Source organism: Varroa destructor, unplaced genomic scaffold (genome assembly GCF_002443255.2).
Source record: "Varroa destructor unplaced genomic scaffold, Vdes_3.0 BEIS01000004.1, whole genome shotgun sequence".
Lineage (NCBI taxonomy): Eukaryota > Metazoa > Arthropoda > Arachnida > Mesostigmata > Varroidae > Varroa > Varroa destructor.
Genome location: NW_019211457.1, coordinates 43005319 through 43021812, shown reverse-complemented (window position 1 = coordinate 43021812; position 16494 = coordinate 43005319). Strand labels below are relative to the sequence as shown.

Genomic DNA, 16494 nt, shown 5'->3' with positions numbered 1-16494 from the left:
AACAAGTGCTGCCGTCGCAGGTTTTGGTTTTTTGGAAACATAACCTTGGGCATAGTATGTTGAATTATTATTACTAGCACTACTTTTCTAAAATAACTGCTACCAAGAGCAGAACACTTTCATGCTTTTTATATCCTATTCTGAATAAATGTGTATTTGCAAACGCTACGACCGCAAAAATGTATGTATTATAAGACAATCAAAGTCTGGCGGTACAAGTCTTCGTTCATTGTTACGTTTTGCTTACTAGACCAATTCAAAAGGCGAGGGGCAATTAACTGGTTACAATAATATATATACCTTAGACATATAGCTCTTAGAATATACTTTTTTTTTGGAGGTTAAGGGCAAATGCATTATGCTTAGAATATACTATATATATAGAATATACTACGTATATATATGAATATATATATATATTCATAGAATAATCTTAGAATATACCATTTCATAGCAACTATCCCATCTGTTGTCAACCAATGAGCCCATCTAGCACTTTCGCTGAACCGCGCTCTAGATATAAGAAATGAAGACACTCACAATTTGTAAATGATTTTATATTTCTTTCCTATTTTGCCTTGCCTGTTTGGTTGTTATCAGTTCTTTCACTTTCGTCTTTGTTACACACAAGTAGTCTTTCTTCCACACTCAACTCCTGTCTCGTGTTCTAAACGAGCCTTTTCCGACGGAGGATTCATTCTGTCCATTCAATATCATTTGTAATAATACACACATAGTTTTAACTCATCTGTCGGCGCTTTTCTCACACTTACTCTTTCGACGGTTTCGCAGAGATAACACCTGTCTCTTGTTCCGTCGCTATATAACAGATCTTTGTACAAATTGTATTTATATATAACATTTTTATATTTGACTACCTACTCGCTATTATTTATAATAGCCATATATCTTGCTACCTATCATCTGTTTTCAGCAAAATACACAAAGATACAATAGTTAGCTTTTCTACTGCACACTTCGTTCTCCCAAGACTTACACAAGTAGCGTTTCGGTCCCCAATTCGCACCGCTTCTCCATTCGTAATCTGCACTTAACACAGGCTCCCTAACTTGAGTGCTTTGATCCGCGTCCTAATACAGCTTGTAGAGGCGTCATGTTTTTGTTTAGCTTTCTATATAATCTCACCTTATTATCTCGCTTTGCTGACTGCTTTACTCTACCTATGAAGCCCTATTTACTGTTGTATGAAGTTGTTTTAACAGTTGCAGTGTGTTTTTCCTGCCTTGCACATTCGGTGTCCGCTCTACGTATTCTGCTAAATTATTGATGCCATTTTCTCGTCTTGTTTATAATAACGAATCATCCTGGGGATGATTCGCATGCGGACAATTCATTTAGTAAATTACATAAATTGTATATTAATATAATGATAAAGAATAATATTACTCTTTAATCGTAGTCGATTCATTAGATCAGTTGTCGAATTTGTTGTCTGATCGTAGTCCATCAAAATGTATTCTTTGACACTTATACATAATATTTATACATAGATTACTATTTCCTTGTATCATCTCACATTCGCAGAATATATAACTATTTCGGTTAAGCGATTATTGTCGCCGCTTGTTGGTGCGCCTTCGGTAGCGAAGAGCTCAAGAAGTGTGATTTTGCAGGTAGGACGGTCGTTCTTAGAGCGATTACTCGGAAAGTCCTACATGCTCGAGAGGTTCGATTTATGTCCTTTTTCAAGGACCTAGTTCCTGAGCTCCTTCGGTTGCCTCAATTGTATACTAGGTCAACAGAGCTTGTTTTTATAGGTAAAGAAAAAGGCTAATAATTTTTTTCGCAAATTCAAGAGCTGTCAGTGACCGTGTGCCCTTCGATGCCCTTATTATGTAAGCTTTTCGTTCAATATTTCTTTTTTGCACTTTTTTGACTCGGATTTTGTCTTCTCTCTGTAATCTTCATTCAGTTTAGCTTCTCACTCATCACTAATGAACCCAATAATCAACCACTTCATTTCGTCTACGTCGTATGTATATACATATACACACGGCGTAAATAAAATGGTGGTACATATATATATATATATATATATATATATCCCGTTGATGCGATAAAGACATTGCTTTGTTCTTCTTTGTACAAAAACGCAAGTACGACTATATACTCCACTGGATTGATCCTTTTCTTGAATCAGTTCACAATGAGTCAGACTTGTGTTTCTTGCGAAGATGTGTTTCGACTCATTGTCTAAACCTACGTCTGCTTTTTGTTCGCATGGGATCGATAGCTATCACGATCAAATCATGAAGACCAACGTGCAATATAAGGATGGTTAGGGAAGATGATATCGCTTTGGAACCAAGATCAATCGCTGTTATAAATTGGTAATAATAGGGCATTTCGCGATCATCTTTTAACCACGCCTTGCGCGGCCGCCATCCTCCAAAGCGAAGAGCCATTGTTGTTGTTATTGTTGTTGTTGGAGGGATGAGATGCGTTTTGCGGAATACAGAAACTGCCTATTGGCGACAACTGGCGAGCCAGCTGGTCTGCCAAATTTTTTCGCTTGAAACGGTTAGCCTCAATAACGAGCCGTTCAACAATAGCCGGAAATGAAGGCTGGCCTCTGACGTCTGCTAGAAGGGCAAACAATTCACTGAAGTCTGCAACGAAGCAACACAAATGGATAGGACAACAAGTGTAAGCATAGCTTCGCAAGCAAGTCATGAAACAACATGCTTCTGTCACATATATATTTCATCTAACCTTTGAAAAAGAGAGACACAAATGGACATAACTAAAATGAGCCTACATGAAGCTTACCTTTTCCTGGTCGTCGTATACATTTGATAGCTTTCTTCGTGATTCGATCACACTCTTCACGACTCAACATGACGATATCTCTTCTGTCGTCAGAAAAGCCGTTCAATAGTTTGTTGTTGCCTTTGTTCTTACTCCGCGCGAACGGCTGCTGGGGCGGCAACACGACGTTGCCGTTAGGTGGAGGCCCTGCCTGCGCGAGATTAAGTTCCCCACTCATGACTATTGCGTTAGGACCGCCGCCGGTTACACCGGTCAACATAGGCGCACCCCCACTGGTTAGCGGTCCATGTGGACCGCCGCCACCTAGGCTAGGAGGTTGAGGATGTGTGGTATGTACAAGTTGCATGAGGGGGTGCTGTGAGACGACTACCGGGACGGGAGCGGCACTCGGCGATGACGCCACACTCGCTGGGGCGACCGCCGTAGAAAGCGAACATCCTACCGATTACGAATTAATGAGCGATAAGTAAGGAATAACAATAAATTGGAAAAGCGTGTATGCTACCATTTTAGTAAAGCAGCCTTAGTATTATCATTGTAATAGCAGTGAGAAGTATGAGTAATGTAGTGAAAAAAAATACTACCGTTTGTTTCCACAGCTATTGACTCAGGCTTGACTATATTGTTGTTATTGGAAGGCGGCGGTTTAACATCACCGTTGGTTCCCGGAATGCTGATGAGGCCTGCGGGCGCGCTCTGCTGTAGCCCCATGGCGTTGGACGAAGGCACCTGCAAACGGACGATGACGGCCACAGCCGGCGTCGAACCCGAAATGAACGTAGATCCAGCTAGAAGCGACGGAGGGAGTGGATTTGCTGGGGGCGAAGGTAGTGGTGAAAGACTGCCGCAACTGCCAACGGATGGTGATCTCGGTCTTAACGTGATATCTTTGGGCAACGGTCCCTTAATCCGTTTTGGTCGACCCTGATTTGTCAGTGGGTCCGCCGGTCGTTTTCGGCTAGGCCCAGCGCCAGGCCCTGAGCCAGAAGTGGAGTTGGCCAGTCCGACCTGTGGGTCCGGAGCATCCGCCTCGTCGACCATCATTCGTTTATCGATTTTGAAAGGATTGCCGAACATGTGTTGTCGAACTGGCGTCGACTCGATTTCTCTCAGGGGCGGCGTTTGCCGTTTCAGATGTTCCTGATAGTTACCCATTTGGCCAATTGGTAATGAATGAAGCGCCTCGTCATCCTGAAGACGAATTGTGCCGAGATGTAAAAGGTTGGCCCTCATTCGCCAGATCTGATTTAGTAGCTGGCTGCGCGGGATGTCGAACGGATTTCGAAACATGTCACCTTGCGGAGCGCTTTTCCGTACCGATGAACTTTTCTGTACGGCGATTTGAAAGCCACTGAAATCGTTAAGCTCGCTGCGGATTGACAGGAATCGATCCTTCAAGGCAGGCGAATACGTGAGCTTGAGTTCCGTCAACTTCGGCACCTCACCCGATGGTCGTTGAACGCCCGGTGTGACCCGCATGCTTTCTGCTAACGGCCGTTTGCCGCTACCGACGAGGGAACATAGCTTCTCAAACTCGGCCTTGGCCTGGTTTTTCAGCTTTTTTAGCTGGGTGACCACGGCCGAGTTGAGACACTGGCCCTCCAAGTGCTCTGGTACGAGATTCGGTGCCCCCATCCGTTGCAAGGCTCGTTTCAATGGACCTGCGTAATACACAGGCATATTGTGCAAATACTCCTGAAATCTACGGAACGACAACAAATACGACAATCATATTAATCGTTATTGAATGTATCCCGCATGAAAGAGTATCTTAGCGAGAAACCAAAATCTATATATTGTGGATAGCAACAGCTATATTTATAACATTGTCGTACTATAATCCTGATAATTTGGATGTAGCTTATCTGGTCTCAGCAATGAGAATGTTGAACCATCTTTTATCATTTCAGTCTTTATTGTCTCAAACCTAAAATAACATTATATCAAAATAACATCCTCGAAACCGGTTCTAGATGGCTCTGCGCGATAGAAAGAAGATATAATGGTAAAAAGAAGCTAACTTACTTGTCTCTCCATTCTGGGGGCGGTTTCAAACGGTGCTGCTTGAATAGATCATCCAGCAATGGAAGAAGGACGGGATAATTGTAGGGCATCACGAACAGGTTGACGCAGGTCAACGTCGTGCTGGCCTTTAGGTAGCCAAAAGGATGGCCTAAGTCGGAATTTTTATGGGAGTTGGCCACAAACACCTGCCACGCAACCGTTGGCTGTTTGCGGGCGAGAATGAACTGTGTCAGCGGGCTAGGCTCGAGTTCGTATTTATCGAATGGCAAGCTTTCAATGACCATCGGCTCAGCATCGGTGCACATAAAGCGGACGAGGGGATGCGCCGTGCGTGGAGGCAGTGCCGGCGAATTGTGATCCGGCCAGAACGATTCTGGCAACGGCCAGTGCCCCACCGAATAGCCCTTGACGACTGATCGTTGGACGTAGATGAGCTTCCGACAGCTTTGCCAGCCCTTAATCTCGGCTGGTAACTGACTCGGAGGCGATTGTGAGCTCGTTGATCCAGTCGAGCTTTGTGACGAATTTGATTGCGAACCGAACGGAGTTGGTGAAGGACGATTCGTTACACCGTTACGAAGGACGTTTTCGTCATTGTCATTCTGCAAAGCACAAAAAATTAAGAATGAAGAAGAACATATGAAACAGTGTTCAATTTGTTAAATTGATCATGATATACCGGTTAGTGGTTTCCGGTTCGCAAGGTCGACCTTGCTGTAAAAGTTTTCGCAAATTGTAGAACACGATTATAGAAAAACAACCACTATTTTCATTAACGCACAAACGAATTGTGAAGGAATCATGCCGTAGTTTTGAACCCAAAAATCAGGCACATTTTAGATTGTAACAAAGATACCATTCCACAATAGAATAAGCACCATCAAGGTTACCCCTACCGCTTGCCCAACTGGCGGCGGTGGATCAGGCCCGAACTTTTCAAAATTGATCACTACACCAGGCTGAACTGACTGCACAAGATTTTCAATGGCCATTAACAGCTGTCGCTGCGAGTTGATGGCGTAAGATCGGCCGCCGGTAACCTCACACATGTCATTGAGCGGATTGCCCACGTCAGGTGGCGGTACACCATCTGGCCCTCCTACAGGAGGAAGCGTGCCGGCCATACGAAGTACAAGTGAGAATATCCGCTGGTCCCACCGAAAGGGCTCCTTGGTGAGCTCAGACCCTGGTACAAGGCTATGCATGGGTAGGTTCAATTGATCTAGTACGCCTGATTGCGAAGTGATTTTGTTTCCATCCGTCAACACCTAGAAGATAGGACAGCATGAAAATTTGATTAGAGATCAGTTGATTGCGTATCAGCTCACTAAATAAAATTGTTCGTATTGTTTTATGATTGAAGGCGCCAGTAACAATTCCGGTTTATCAAAATATATTCCCAAACTGGTGCTATTCAAAAAACGCAATGAAAATCGTTTCAATCAGTACTGCATACTTACAACAATCATACTCGGCTCAAGGTAGAAGGGACATCTTCCCTGGCCATAGGTGTCAATGCCTGTCTGCATTCGGTTCATGTTTAGCAAATCGAAGGCATTCTTCAAGGCTCCTCCAGTTGACGTAAGACCTGTCGCTTGAAGGTTTTTCAACTCCGAGAGGAATGTCATATGGTTTTCTTTCCAGCCCGCCTAAGGAAGAATACTTAATACTTAATAAGAATACTTAAGTAACTCAAATGCGGTAAAATACGCTGCATTAAATACCAAAGATGAAGTTTTCGTAAACATATTAGCGAAATTGATCGTTATTTGCTAAAGAGAAAAGCCAGAATAAATAACAGAACATAAAATTAACGACCATTTTCCAAATAGGATATGTACGACAGTCCTAATTCAAGTTGCCCGAAGTTATAACTAAAAAAAAATGCTGAACTCAATCTTAGGATCTCTTCACACGACAAAAATGGAATCAAGACCGCCTCCCGTGACCACTGACATATAGAATCTGTTTAGTTTCGACGCGGTATTTTAACTTACCTTTATATTGGCTGGGCTTTCCTCGAATGTCAGCAGCATGTATCGATCCTGTCGGGATGCTTGATCCTTTTGTCGCATCTGAAAGACACAAGAACAAATAATTCAACCATATTTATCCATATAATCATTATTTAGAAGTCGAGTTTACTGTACTACTTAAAATCATTGTTAGTTTTGACACATTTTATCGAACTTGGTCAGAGCGAAAAACCGACTTTCTTTTCCCGTTAGACACCAGTGAGTTTAAGGAACCGGATCGCAATGGACACGAGCTGTCTCCGTTAGAAAATTATTCGCCAAGCCGCATCTAACGAATGACAAAGCTGGTTAATTAAATGCCTCCCAGAAAAATCGACATTCAAAAGTACGCGCATATGTATCCTGCGAGATCGATCATAGTCACTTCAAAACAATTAGATATAGGACTTCGAACTCCTGACAATATATGTGATGACATGCTTCGCCTCACTGAGCTCACAAGGCACACGAGCTTGTTTATCTCTTTCTATTCGACAATACTCCTGACGAATGTGATGATACGCATAGCAAGAATAGCTTTTCCGGAATCGTCCGCCGATCCTAAACTGTAGATATACGGTAAATACAACAGGAAAGTACAAGGAAATCATAGATAGATAAAAATAGTAAGTTTTCCTCCTCTTACAATGAAAATGATCATACGTACAATATTAAATTTTCGTCCGTAAATGTATTCAACAGCAATGCGCCCACGCGTCTCTGCAGCGTTAACGCTGACTGGCTTAAATCGCTCTGTTTGAGATCGTTGTGTCATTCTTGTTTCTTGCGTGCGTGTATAGTAGATTTGCGCGCATTGGGTCGCGTGCAGTTTATTGGTTGCGTCCCGCCGCTTTGAAACAAACCAAACCAACGATAGCTGCTATAACGGTGAACGACAAAACGACAGCCCGATCCTTTGAATACTCGACGCTTTCTCGTCCTTGGAAGGGAGCCAACGAAACAACCCATGTATACTAATCATTTATACGCAAACTAGGAAAAGTATGTTTCTAAAAATGCACACATTAATTTGCGGTAGCCGTTAACGACAACGTCTTTAGCATTTTAGCAAATGGCAGTCAACCTGATAATTTCATCTTGCCGACAATTCATGTGAACTCGTATTACAATCTCATCACCGTTAATACCTCGGGAAATTTTTATAACGCTACTCAACGTTTGCAATGTTCTAGGATGACCCGCACACATATTCTCCTTATCGCTGTTAAAAGATAACCGGTCCTTTTCGAAGTTTGTACACCAATAACAATAGGGAACAGATAACATCAACACTTTAGCAAAGACTGCTTCAGGAGACTTCAAAGTCTGATGTTGTATGTAAAAAGAAGGCCAAATCAAAAGATTAAAGTAGCCCACTTATTAATAAAGTATTATCTATGGAGGTAACATAAGAGTGGGATATTAAACAACATAGGCTGCTATTTTGCCGTGTTCTGCCATGAAATTTCGCTATCATTCAAGCATGGCAGGTTCCACGCTAATTTTCAGGTTGAAGGTACGTAAACTGCACTTTCAAACCTGGGCTAGATTGTTACCGTATCAAACCTTTCATTCCTGGTTTTTTTCGCTCAGTAGCAATTCATCTCAGGACGAAGGAACGTGTTATGCACAAAAGAGTATAATTAGGCCGCCTCAGCCTTCAACCAGTTCTGCCCACAATCAAAAGAGGACAAAGTTTGTTCGGCCATCCACTTCTAACCGACAGGATATTCGCTTGCACTAAGCTAGAACTAAAAAGTATACTGATCGCGACTTTCAAGCTTGCAGACGTCTTCTATCTACGATAGAGCTTTAGTTATTCGATGGCAGTCGTAATGGTAGCCGATTTAGAAAATGAAAAGTTATACTTTTTGTTCTCTCTCACTCGAACAGTAAAGCGATTTTGCAATGGATTAGTGGACTCACTATGGGCTCAATAGCATCTGAAGGCGGATTCTCGTAATTTTACGTCTGATCTCGAAACGCATGCGTGGTTTCCGTACGCTAGTTGACCGCATATAGTATGTATGCAGTACAATAATGATAACGTCAACAATTAGTGACGAATCGCTATTTCACGAAGTACATTACAAATGTTAGAGAGGTAGTCGAAAAACGCCGACGACTACCCTCTTTGGAAGTTAAGGCTAATCAACGTCCTCTAGGCTGCTGCCAAGCTGACCTTTCACCAAGCCACCAAGCAGAATTCTACCATGGTTGATGTGTATTAAAACGAAAAAGTGTTGTCCATCTGCGAGCGGTTATGATCGAAGTGATGTAAACTGATTGTTTCTTTGAACAACAGAGTACGTTTAGTAAACATTTACAAATTTGCAAATCTTCCACGGTCTCGAGAGAAGATGCTATTTGGATAAGGTGCTAATAATATCTAATTATGTCGTTACTCTCAGGCATAATGAACGCAAAATGAATTCATAGAAAATTCTTAATGGCTCTGAATTGCCCCCAACAGGTCCGATATTGAATGCACAGCATTACTTGCTGTAAGTCTAAAAATGCTGCGTTACCTAGCAGGCTCAATCAATGACTGAGAGGTCTTTCTTTCAGCGATTGGTAGAGATAGAATAGCAGTATTGGATAGTAAATTCATTCAGCGTATATTATATTTCGGATGCAAAAATAAACTTGCTACTGAAACTTTAGAATCATGACCTGAACCTATTTATCTCATAATTCGTTCAACATTCCCTCGAGACCTGCGCTAGATGGAATGGCTCAGTCAAATTGTTTTAACAGTCTGCAATTCAGCATAGTGATAAGATAGGATAGTGATAATGACAAAACCAAAAAACCAAAATATGTATTTTTCTGGATTTACAATTGCATTTGTCCAAGTGACTTTGACGGAAATCTAACAATCGTAATATACAAGTGCTCAGGTTAGAATGATGTCATTTTCAAACGACCCACAAGTATACTGGCTTTTTATCAACCAATAAATTTCCGTGGCATAAGGACATTTATACCGGAGTACAAACCAGTGTAAGCCCCTGCATCAACTTTTCGGTAGCACAGAAAGAGAAAGGTCGATTCCTAACGAAACCTTTTGCATTACGATCCGTAAATATGAGTTTAGGCAAAATAAAAGAATGTACGAAGAAAACCTCTTAAAAACCAGATACGCATATCCACTGCACGATCTGAAGGCATTGATGCCATACATGTCTATTATTGAAACACTGTTCGCCTTAACCCAGCAGGTATCCATTGATTGCGTCTATTCAGACCATTAAGAACCTTTAAAAGCCGAGAGGGCTTCAGATAACTAGTGGTTCATTCTTACTGTGCCATGCTGTACGCGCATACAGCGATATTTGGTGCGCAGTGGAAGTGTTGTACTGTACAAAAAACAACTGCTGCAAACGTAAGCAACTTTTCACTACTTGTGTTTTACAACGGGGTTCTTTCTAAATTCTCTTGTGTTCTTCGTGTCTCGTTCAAAGTCTGTGAGAAAATGAACGACAATATGCGAATGGGAGTGAACTGAATGAAAAATTACACGAAATATACATAATTTAGAAAAACTGACCAAGTCGTTAAGATTTCCCATCACTTGCAGAAGCTGGTGCGTTCGCAAATCACTATATGTGCACTTCTGGCTCACTTGGTTCGTGTGAAAAATGTTTATCACTTGCTTTCCAGTGTGCGACGATTTTAAAGTGCGTAACTGCTAACAGCAGTTTCGCGAGACAACTGAGATCGGTCGAAGATAAAACAGCCCCAGACCATTTGAATCGAATCAGCTACAGAAGAATTATCGATTAAAACAATAATAAATACAATGAATATCGACTAATGTTTCCCTGATAGCATCTGGCAAATCTATTTCTTGGCAGAATTGATCTGAACCATACGGCATTTTTTTCACCTCCTTCCTCTCTCCGTACTCTGACATGATATCTGCCATTATATCAGTAACTATATGCACAGAGCATTGAAATTAATTTTCAAGTCTCAAACGCTTTAATTATCGTTCACTTACATCCAATTACACGTTTGTACGAGTTAGTATGTGAATTGAAAATGCAGCGTATATAATAGGAGCTTCGCATTCATCTTTCTTCAGGAAAACACGACGTTGGCGCAGGATTTCTGAGCAGTGATATCAGTTGTATCAACAACGCAAAACTATATAGAATTTAAGGTACACAGGATCAGCCACATTCGTACTGCTGGTGTAGCCAGATTATTACTCTTACTATTACTATTATTACCACCACAAGGTGAACGCACTATGAAACAACACCCAGTATGGCTCAGAATATGTAAAAATAAAATCTACTCTCCAATTTTAAATTAAAATTGATAAAATTAAATGAGCAGTGTTATCCTTTTGATAAACCGTCCATGATTATTTGTCATGTCAGTAACACGACATTCTTAATAATACGACAAGTCTCCGAAAAATCCACATTTTCGCTATTTGGAAAAAGGTATCCAAGGCATCATACAGGGGCCTTGGTAGGTTTGACCTGATGATAAATGGACCAATATCGATTTAGACTACGCGAGGTATATGACGCGACTTTTCATTCATTGAAGTAAATGGAAACGCTATAGCGAATGTACTATTTATTTAAATATTCGTGTTTAAAATTGTTTAAGTAACTCATCCTGCGTTCCTCGTTGGAAAAGATTATAAGCGGAGATATGTCAATGTAATAAATTCATGACCTGTTCACGGAGGTCACGAATAACTCTAGTCACGTTTACACAGTAATACTACGATAACTTGTGTACGATTTATGCAAAAACCTTCGTCTGAAGTGCCTCAGAACTTAATTTTATTAGGCACTGAATATTCAATAATTCACGAGCGTAAATACAAACCTATTTTGCAACCATTTGAGAAAGACGAGAATATTCAAGTCTTGCTTATACTTGTAGCGCCTCACCACAGCTCTGCACTATAAGGAAACTAGTGTAGGAAGATCGGGCATTACGACTATGTTTGGCCGCTAGCCTTCTAAAATTAGGCGTGTAAAAATACTACGGCTATGATATTACACACGCTGCTGATGCATAAAAATCTCCAAGGGATTATTGACTGCATAAAAGCTCAGAAGCGTAGATGGTATGATCAGATGGACGAAAAATCTCACTGATCACTATATCAATGTCATATGTGCGTACCTACACGGTGTATCAGCGAAGAATTTTTTTCGCTTAATGCAACTATAGTGTCTATAAGTATGCCTTATTAGGTTGTGAGTGAAGAGGAAATATCTTGAGGCATCAGGCACATCTAAGTAAAATTAAAACTCGCAAATGTGTAAATAATACACAACAACGACAGCTGGGATGTCGGTATAGTGAGGGGAAACGTAAGTCAGGAGTAGAGGCAGCGCAAGATACTCTACTTCATTCCCGCAGCTGATGGTAAATGTGTCTAATGTTTTACTGTCGTTCGGTCATTAGGATTGCTACAACTAAAATCCACATTGCAAATGAGAGTTAATTCTACATGGCTGCTTTCGTATATTTTTTAACGTATACATATCAGTGCTACGAAAGTATCTCAGTTCGTGGTGTATGTTGAAATTAGCGAATATACAGAACGTAATGGTCAGTAACAATCATTTTGTTTGCGTAAAGAACCTGCATTATTTGCATTTCGTGACGCCGAGTAAACCTTAAAAGGCTAACCGACTTAGCAAGCAAAAATAATAGACTGATGTATTCGTCCCAATGCTATTAGTTAAACTATCCGTAAATATTTGTATCTACCTTGAGTTATGACCTGTAAGCTATACTGTCTATTTCGGCCAGCTTTTATGACTAGAACTTAATTTGTAAATATTGTTTACGGATACCGGGCTTGACCTATCGCATTTTGTCACGAATGTGTGAGGGCCTATAGCCAGTATTTTCTAACTGCAGTATCCATTCAAATCTTCCGCCGCCTCTGGTCTTATTTGGCTACTTACTTCAACACTATGTCGAAAATCCTTCTATATAGAAAATAAGGAACACGATTACTATCGTAGCTGTATGGCTTCATTCAACCTTCATACTTCGTTACAGAAAACATCCAGATCAGTCGACAGAATACATTTCACCAGCGACGTAACATAATGCACGCATCATTGCTACGAGATGCATGTTCCTCGACCGTTGTAGTGGTAACGATTCGTTTTCCGTGCATGAATGCTTACAATTCTCTCATGTGTCTGACGCCACAGTTTATTTCGCACTCTTTGCTTAAGAACTATATAAAGCTATAACACTACATGCGTCAGGAAACTTATGTTGATGAACCACCGAGTCAAAATCTATATTTAGGGGCAATGAGGCCATATCTATACTGCCATGGATACTAATTCCACAATTAATTGCACGTCTTATTTACTGCCATCATCTCAAATGGCTGAAATTTTTAATGTCTGTGTTAATCTATAAGCTTGGTCACATGATCTCAAAGGAATGCAACTGATTCCTACTTTAAGGGTATTTATATAAATGACGATATTTTTCCTACCGCGTGAAAATAATTCGGACTCCGTAGATTCTGTTAGGCAGAGGGAAACCTCGTGGTGCTCATCATTCATGGTAATTTTAGCATCGATCAGAGTCGGGTAGTCCGACTCTGATCACCTAGCTGAATGCTAGCAGATTCTAAAGCTGCGCGAAGAACGCTAGAAAAAATACAACCTTCCGCATTCGACAGTGCTGTCGATATTTTCACATCGTAGGAAGCCATTGTTATCTTTATAGTTCTATGGAGGTGAGGAACGGAAGCGTTGCGGCTGTCTCATAAAACGAATCTATCCAGATTCTTAAAGACGTTCCACTGGAGTCTGAACTAGCTAATTTGAGTGACACACCATAAAGTAAATCAGTCTGCATACGGATAAAAAGTCAAATCGGCAAACGTAATGTTGCCTGGTATAAAAGAGTATGACTTCAAGAGCTGTCAAAAAAATAAGTAATCTGTCGTTTGCTGTGGAAGCTAAGTCGACCCGGTCGAAGGTTGAAACCATGGTCATTTGGTAAACCATTGTAATGCGTATTTTGGAGTTTAAAAGAAATCATGTGAGAAGACTTCGATATCTACGACCCGTCGCTTCCTTTGTAAAATTTTTCAGTCCAGTTCGTTGCGTTGTGTGACTCAGTTTGAGTGCATCTCTGAAACCGGTATTACACACACATATAAACACAGGGTCGACTCTGGCAGACAGAGTCCCGGATTTGCCCAACCGTAAAATATCGACGGAGCTCAACAAATGTATAGATTTGGTGCATGGGTCTCATTGTGTATCATTATTTTCTAATGACGAACTATCATTGTTTTCTAATGACGAACTAGCTAAAATCGCACTGCTCTACCTTGTCCATGAAATGGGCGTATTTAGTATAACACCGCTGAGGTAGGCAACCGATATCACCATTCCCACAAGCGGCGTCGCCAAATCGCCAAAAAAAATCATCGTCGCCGACAGCCGTGTAAGGGTATTTTCGCGGATGATCTCTGTTCGAGTTCAGCTTACACATCTTCATGAAGTGTAAAAGCCCGCACGGAGGATGAGTATCAACGACAGACAAGGCAAATTTAGTTTTTAGTCCGGTCAGTAGAGGCCAGTAGTAGAAGGGCTTACTTAAATAAACGAACTAACTTATGGTGGAATAAGCCCGTTTGGATAGCGATTTTTATTAAAAAAACGGGCAGCGCTAACTTTATTCGACCCGAGCGATTGATTCGAGCGATTCCTACCAATCATCAACAAATGGCCAATTCTTAATAACAAATCGTTACCCTATTACATTTATCGCTCGTTCACGGTGACGGCTAAATGCAAGGTCAAACGCGGTCAAACGTCTTTCGTCTGAACTCAGCTTGGTTAAGGCATGTACTTAGTCCGAATTATTCCCTTTTTTTTTACCGTTTCTGACTGTGCATAATTCAATGCTATCGAGATATTTCACAAAATACCCGTTATTTAACATTTGGATTTTATCGTATTACAGTATACGATGTTAACGCTGTCGAACTGAAGTGCTGTTGCCTAGGTTTCCACACCTTGATGTCGGCATAGTAACAAAGATAACGGTAGGAGCAAATTCGTAAAACCTAACGTTTCTGAACGTTTTGCAATGGATCTGTCCCAAGCGGATCACTGTTAGCGGTCGATCGGACGCTTAGGTGATGTCACTTATAACTCCTCAGATGTCATATGCCGTGGTTTCGGATGCCGTGCCGAGAGTGACACAAGTTCAATAATAATCATGTCAAAGACGCGGGAGACCCTAGTGTTGTTAGAGCAAAGCGCTCAAATGCTATGGGCTATTCGGCGGCTGCCACAGACGACCTGTATAGTGGAAACGTCATTTTATGATGGTAAGAAAATGCCCCTGGTGGGTCCCTGTACTTTACAGCAAATTATGAGCATGTTTAAATTTAAACAAACAACAGTGCTCAGGTCCATGAATGCGAAGAGTAGCATAGGCTTAATTTAGGATAAGGTCAGTAAACACAGCCTGCATTGGTTTATTCCCATGTAAGTAATACTGCTACATTGATTGAAAGTACTCAAGAAGTCATTCATAAGAAAGTACGTAACGTCTGTGAGTGCGCAAATAAGACAACTATTGTATTTCTTAGACCCCAATTAGTTACCTCCTGAAACAAGCGCTCCACGCCTCTACAAATGTTCTTGTAGTCGTATCAAGCACTAGTCGATTATTTTTTTTTTTTTATATACTTCTAGTAGTAGCCATCTAGGTTCCCCTGGGAATCGTCGTCGATGTACACTATATAGTATCATATCCAGAGACTGTTTGGTTGGCCTTTCGTTCCTTGACATTTATCGCATGTCACCCGCCTACAGGACCGCTCTCGTGGCCTCTAACTGGATGAATAACCGTTTCTTGCCCCCTCGCAAACGACTAGATAGGCAGAAAGGGTCTGAGGAGATACCCAAGATGTTCACGTTCCGCTCACAACAGCCTGCCAACGCCGTCGTTGTCACCATTACAATTACTAGTCGACTGGTTCCTGCTCTCAGGCAAGAGGAAATTACTACTGCTGCTGCCATGATTTAATGTTTTGCAGAACATTGATCAGAGCTTCTGCCATTACCGTCCCGAGAAGTGATGCAAAGGGCCATTTATGTATATTCCGGCACAGATAGAATTAGTTGGTACTCTAGTTGAAAATACAGACTACCGCAAGGAAGAACAGCATTTGAATTCTCGTTGGAATACTCGCCATTTACTATCAATTGGATTAAATTAAGTCGAGGCGGTTTCCGCTAACAAATCGAGCACGAACAGAGGGCGTCGTTGTCGATGTATCTAATGGCGCTAGCAACAGCACACAGCTAGCTAGAGATCAATACGTAGATTAATGTGTTCTTATTATTATACGTTGTTTAGCTACCAAATCTCTGTCGTACAAAATGTGAACGATAAGCTAAACGACCGAGCGTACTCAATGGATGTTTTTGCTGTAGGAGGTTAGTCACACATGCGCAGCTTCGATGGCCTTGCTGGCTTTTATTTCGATTTTAGAAGCATCGTTTCCCAATGTCCCTATTTACTGCCATTATAAGCAATCTGTACGAATATACGTACCTGTGGTTAAAATTGAATATTATAGCCTTTGTGCCGCGAACACATTTTTGTGTTACTGAGCACAGGGTATATA

General features: G+C 41.3%; 1 protein-coding gene across 6 annotated transcripts in view; it reads right to left on the bottom strand.

Moving 5' to 3' along the window:
* Window positions 1–542: 542 nt before the first annotated feature.
* The window catches only part of IntS6 (integrator complex subunit 6), a 20021-nt gene continuing 4069 nt past the window's right edge, over window positions 543–16494 (bottom strand). For 5 of the 6 annotated variants that reach the window (XM_086988896.1, XM_086988897.1, XM_086988898.1 and 2 more), the window contains 7 exons: window positions 6813–6890; window positions 6276–6464; window positions 5694–6083; window positions 4816–5417; window positions 3375–4492; window positions 2791–3228; window positions 543–2630 (listed from right to left, as the gene is read on the bottom strand). In XM_086988896.1, the coding sequence (XP_086845022.1) occupies window positions 2374–2630; window positions 2791–3228; window positions 3375–4492; window positions 4816–5417; window positions 5694–6083; window positions 6276–6464; window positions 6813–6890 (3072 nt within the window). In that variant the 3' untranslated portion in view covers window positions 543–2373. The remainder of the gene's footprint in view (window positions 2631–2790; window positions 3229–3374; window positions 4493–4815; window positions 5418–5693; window positions 6084–6275; window positions 6465–6812; window positions 6891–16494) is intronic. The other variant, XM_022803878.2, reaches the window with a different exon arrangement.